General features: G+C 39.7%; 1 protein-coding gene across 2 annotated transcripts in view; it reads right to left on the reverse strand.

Annotated features, from left to right (window-relative positions):
• Window positions 1-308: 308 nt before the first annotated feature.
• The window catches only part of si:ch1073-287p18.1, a 6,053-nt gene continuing 78 nt past the window's right edge, over window positions 309-6,283 (reverse strand). The window contains exons 1-3 of one of the 2 annotated variants that reach the window (NM_001430832.1): window positions 6,116-6,283; window positions 5,531-5,579; window positions 309-1,050 (exon numbers count right to left, since the gene is read on the reverse strand). The exon at window positions 6,116-6,283 is cut by the window's right edge and continues 50 nt beyond it. In NM_001430832.1, the coding sequence (NP_001417761.1) occupies window positions 581-1,050; window positions 5,531-5,579; window positions 6,116-6,247 (651 nt within the window). In that variant the 5' untranslated portion in view covers window positions 6,248-6,283 and the 3' untranslated portion in view covers window positions 309-580. Of the gene's footprint in view, window positions 1,051-5,499; window positions 5,580-6,115 lie in introns of both variants that reach the window. The other variant, NM_001144787.1, reaches the window with a different exon arrangement.

A 6,283-nucleotide genomic window follows, 5' to 3' on the forward strand; every position in this document is an offset into this window, starting at 1 on the left:
GGGAGCTTGATCTTTCTTTTACAAAATTGTAACCTTAAAATGTTTTTAAAAAGGGACTTTTATTGTCATTTGTAATAGTCTGCAGTGCTATCTTGTCTGAGTTGGTGTTGCATATTACACTACAAACACCTTGTAATAAACTGCCAGTGCACTTTTCTGACTTATTTCTCTAGATATTATTTATTATAGATGATGTTATTATTTCAAACAACTAAAATGTCAATAAAAGTCACTTTGTTAAACTGTAGAGTTGAATTTTCAACATCAAAAGTCGACAAAGCAGAGATCAACATCCCATAATGCAATTCACACCTGCAAAAAAACCCAAAACACAGAAACTGATCATTAACAAATATTATTTAGAGGATATATTTAAGCTTTGTGTCCTTTTTTAAACACTACTATATTAGAAATCTGCATAACAGTGTATAATAATGCTCCATTAGTTCATCAGGCTTCATGAAAGGAGGATTCAATACCTGGAAAGTACTCAAATACAAACATAAGGTCATTGAAAGTGCTTGAATTCAACTTTAAATTGGTTTATGGTGTTACTTCAACAGTGTATTTGCATGTTGAATCACCGTATCTTCATGCATTCATCTTTCTGCACAGGGAAATGTTTCTCCAACTCTTTGCTGAGAGCGTGTCGTCGGCCTGCCCATGTGAAGTGAGTGGGCTGTGCTGCTGTGCCATCCTGTCCTGTGTCGTACCCAAAATGTGCGCTGATCTCAATGGCCAGAGCTGATCTTAGCAGACCCGCTCCTCCAGTCCGCTCCGGCCCGGGATGGTAAACTCTACCGCTGTCTGGATGCATGAAGAGGGATTGTGGGCGGAATGGAACGCTCAGCTTAGCTCCGCCCCCACAGTATGAGAGACGGTCCTCAAGCCCCACCTCTGAGAACAGGTGAGTGAAAACTATGGGCTGATCCTCGCAACGCAGGAAGTTGCGCTCGCGTCCGCAGAGCGAGACAAACGGGAAGTCCTGCTGATAGCGGCCGCTCTGGTTCACTTTCAGACGGCTGAAGAAGAAAACTAAGAAGTGCTGGTCTATGAAAGAGAGAGAATTCGTAGAATCTTTATTTAGAGTGGAGCTATCATGCAGAAATCACTTTAATAAGGGCTTTGAACAGTTGTGTGGTGAATATAGCCAGCGTCTAATAGTAAAAATAAATTATTCGATTGTTTATAATCAGAATAGATAAAAAAAGAAACTTTGATTGACATTCTTCCTTTGTAAGAGTCATCAGAGAAGGAAAGCCGCGCCCACTAGTGACCATCTTATATCACGTTAGTCTTGTTTTCAATCTGCCACTATGCTGATGCACAGGCATTCGTAGCTCCGCCCTCTTCTGAAAAGAGCACAATCTTATTTAAATTTAAAGGGATGGATGGATCCGCTTATTAAGTGGTGACGTGTTTGTGACGTATGTAATACTGTTTCCGGGTCCAAGCCGCCACTCATTTGAGTGGAGAAATCATTCGTTTATGATCACGTTTTATTCCTATCACACATTAAAGTTAATTTTATATCAAATCATAGTGTACACAACAATCTCTGGGCTTGCTGCATCACAAATACCAAAAATGTAACAATTTATAAAAAAATTAATCACTTTCTGGCCATCGGATATTAGGCATGGACATATATACTGTGATCGTGATTTTCGAAAGCATTAAATCGCTTTGTAAACGTTTATTATCATTCCTGAGTCTCCCCATTCAGTTGAATAGAGCGCTTGGACCCGGAAGCTGCTTCGCGTGACGTCACACTTAACAAGCGGATAATATCCTATTTGACTGGCTGACTGACTGACTGACTGACTGACTGACTGACACACACACACACACACACACAAACACACGCACACACACGCACACACCCTCTAGCCAAATCAGAGACATTTACATCTTGTAGAAAGGGGCATAATAGGTCACTTTTAAAGTGTTTTGCAACCAGGGCCGGATTGGGACTCCTTTTTAGCTCTGGAGTTTCAAGCCTTAGACCAGCCCACCTCAGTCGACGACTGACTACATTAAAATAACGTCATTTCCATTTCAGTTTCTAATGACACTAACACGTCTTTTTCAAGGACACAGCTGCTTTAGAACTTCAAATGTTATTTCATAAATATAAGAACATTAATTCTTTATACATATCCAGTCCTTTGTAACGGTCATCACACAAACACAAAAAAAAAAAAAAATGTACCCCTACGCAAGTAACCCAAACAGTATTATATGTCTTAACACTGAAAATGAAAAAAAAATAAAATTCTCTGGTGAGATTCGAACTTGGATTGGCGGCATCGTAACACAACTTGCTAACTACTAGACCAGGGGTTTTCAAAGTCTAAGACAGTGGGCCTCACTTTTGACACAACTTATCCATTGGCGCCCCCCTCCTCCCAAACACGCACACACACACACACACATACATACATACATACATACATACACACACACACACACACATACACACACACACACACACACACACACACACACACACACACACACACACACACACACACACACACACACACACACACACACATATATATATATATATATATATATATATATATATATATATATATATACAGTATATATAAAGACACAGACAGGTGTCAGACTGTTAACTCACTTTTATCAACATTTGCATGAAAGTGCAATTATTTACAGAGTAATAACAAGTATTTTAATATAACTTTTTTAAAACTAGGATGATGGTTAATATGAATAGAACAGTTCTAAGAACTCTTCATCCCAGTCAAAACAGTCGAAGTTTAGCGGGTCTCATGCTGTCATTAGCCAAAATATCTTGACAAACCACACTTAAAGGTCGTGGTTCATCAGCTGGTCCTGTCCACGTAAATCCTAAACTCAAATACTGATCATCATATCGTCGTCTTTTGGGTTTAAGCCCTGAACTTGAAGTCTTTGAATCGGGGGTCTCAGAAACCGATCCATTGCAGGCACGTGCACACATAGGGCTCAACCTGTGCAGTGCACATGCCCTTTTTAGTCCTGGATAGAAAGTGCCCTTCCAAAATGATCAAAAGTGCCCCCGCGACGCGGCACACCCTCGGTCCCGCCCTTCAGTAGGCGCGCGACAACACCGCTCTTGAGCGTGCGCGCGACAACACAGCTGATCAGAACGCGCGCGACAATAAACTTAATTAAACTTAATAATTATATTTTTATTATATATTTTTCCCGCGCCTCCCCTGACATGCTCTGGCGCCCCCCATGGGAGGCGCGCCTCACACTTTGAAAACCCCTGTACTAGACCAAGTTGGCACTCTTAAGATGATGTGTTCGGGATAAAGAATAAGTATTGCACTGTTATCTGCTGCTATTGATGTCTACTCTTTTTCTAACCTTTTTAGATTTCTGATCAAGTTATGTCAGATTTATTAATGTAGTAAATCATCTGATTTTCATTGAGCAGGTGTAATCAAGTGTGCTGCAAGCCTGTGTTTGAGTGAAGGTCTCGGCCGTTAGATCGCCCCCTGGGGGCTGGCTGCAGTACAAGTCATAAAGCCCGCCTCCTCCGTGTTAATGAAGGAGACTTGAGCCCAAATAAAAAAAATTATTACACTTGCAATAAAATGTCCTGAAAGATGGTTCAGGTCGATTAAGGCACTGGTTATTGTGCTGAAATAGGTGCAGATCTTCATTTTTGTAAACAGTTTGTTTTTAGCAGTAATTTAATGCTGGGCGTGTCATCGTGATTGACAGCTGTGATTGACAGTTTCTCAAAGCAGCGCGTCTGAGCTTCGGCAGGAGACTGAAGTGTTATTATTCGATTTCTGTGTTATTTTACCATGACAAAATGAGTTCAGCAGTAAACTACAGTTTCTGACATACATGATCTGGTGGAACACTGTTTATTCGCTAAGATCAGGGCTTTTTTCGGGCTTTATTAGTTTGCTGATACACGCCTAACCACCCAGATAGCAAAATACACTCGGGCCAGTTCCGGCTAGATTCTCGCCTGCCGGAGACTTACCCCTCAGAGCTCAGACTGACTACCTCTGCTGGACCTACTCCGGATGCCTGGACTCACTGCGCGATTCCAGCCCGAGTCAATCGAGCCAGATGCGGCGGCCGAGCGAGCCGGAATCAGCCCGCGACGCCGCGAGTAGGTTATGCGCTGCGGCCCGGAGCTGGCGCGATTGAATATATAAAACCCTCATATTTGTTAACGTTATTACATCCATTTGTGTTGATATGACAGCAAACGCATGCTGAGAAGTTCGGGGGGCGTGGTTTATTTTACATAAAGCGTTTGGTTGGAAGCTCGACTCCGCTCATTATCGCGGCTCCTCCTCTGGCTCCATCAGACAGTCCTTCTGCGCATGTCAAGGCTCCAATTTCAGCAGTCTTTTGCGACAGTTTGTGCCCGTCAAGCAGGCGTTTTGCCCTCATGGCGTTCAATGGGAAAAGGGGCTGTCGCTTCGTCCATATTTTTTACAGTCATTGGGTGTAATATTCATTATTATTAATTAATATTCACTAAGGTGCCGCTGTTTGGGGTGGAATGTTACGTTATCATTACCCTGCAGGCTGCATTTTGCTCAAAGGGCTGCGAGAAAATAAATAAAAAGAGCTGAGCTGCGGCAAAATAATGAATAAAATAGTGTGGCTATGGTCAAATAAATAAATAAATGAAAAAAGTGCAACTGCTGAGAATGCAAGCAGCTAGGGACACCGGCCCTCTCAGCCAAAAAACGGACCAGTCCACTGGGAATTCTCCCGGTGCTCCCGATTAGCCAATCCGGGCCTGTTTGCAATGACTTTACTTTTCTGTAATTTCTGTAATGACTTTTCTTTAATTTACATCCATCCATCCATCCATCTATCTATCTGTCCGTCAAATAGTATATGATTAGGATCCATCCACTATCCGTCCATCCATCCAACATACTGATGTGTCCTTTCTAGACCGTGGTATACAGTTTGAATTAAAGTTTGTTTTATATTAACACAGTTCTCTTTAATGATGTAATGTTGCACAAGTATTCTTTGCTAATCTAAATGGTGAAATGGTATAAGCAGCCAATGACTATCATTGAGGTAAAGTTGGTTTTATATTCGGACATTCAGACATTATGCTTATTAATATAATTTCAGAAAAGTATTATTTGCAAATTCTAAATAGGGAAATCATATTTGCAGCAAATGATTATCAAAGTACAGCATTGTGCACAGTGAATTAGATGGGGTTAATGTTGTTTAGAAGGCATACTTGCATGCTGATTTTGACCGAATGTTCAAAGTAACACTGTAAACAATATAGAGACTGCTGAATGAACAAATGTGTGAACAAAAAACCAACTTTACCTCTATATGACTATCAATGTACAACAGTCGATTAAACAGTGCTAATGTTGTTTCAGGTCATGCTTGCATGTGATTTTACACCGAATATTCAAATTAGCATGGTAAACAACACTTCACTGAACGAATGTGCGAATATAAAACCAACTTTACCTCAATGTATACAGTGCAGATATAGAAATACCTTTGAAACAGGTGACAAAGTTCTTCACCTTGGTGTCATCCAGAAAGAGCTTAATGGGAGAAGACAATAAACATTAGAGAAAGACTTGAAAGTAAACATGACAGGAATGGCATTAAGGTAGTACCTTCAGGTTTTTTATTTATTTATTTATTTTACAAAATAACTAACTTTGACGAATGCATGATTGTTTTTTGAATTGTAAAACTGGCTATTATACACTCGATAATGCTTTGAAGTTGATCATTTTTCTTGGGAGATTTCACATACACAAGGCAAAAGTAATGTCTATTACTCCCTCTCTTGATTTTTTTCTTCTGTAAAGTGATAAAAATAATTCTTTGATCTTAATTACAAAAAAAAACAAGAAGACTTTATAAACTTTTCTAATAATGAAAAAAATGATCTATACAATCTTATAATTTAATTATGATGGATCCCCTCATATATATAATTTAGTATTTTTTAATTTAATATATGTTCTCCTTCACAAAGTTTTGTATGACTGTTAACGTTACATTTGTTATCATGTAATCCTGTCAGTTATATGCTTCAATAAAAAAATGTCAAAAAAGGTTGTGACGTTACCTGTCCTTGATGATCGATATAGTAGAAATACTCTCTAATTCTCGCTTCTGGACTCTGTCCTTGTGTGTATGAGGACACATTCCTGCAAAACAACCCACACTGACGACTAAATATCCGTTTAACAAACCTCATTGCTGCTTTAGTTACAGCAAAACCCGTTCACTGTTA

This window comes from Danio rerio, chromosome 20 (assembly GCF_049306965.1).
Source record: "Danio rerio strain Tuebingen ecotype United States chromosome 20, GRCz12tu, whole genome shotgun sequence".
In the NCBI taxonomy this organism is placed as follows: domain Eukaryota; kingdom Metazoa; phylum Chordata; class Actinopteri; order Cypriniformes; family Danionidae; genus Danio; species Danio rerio.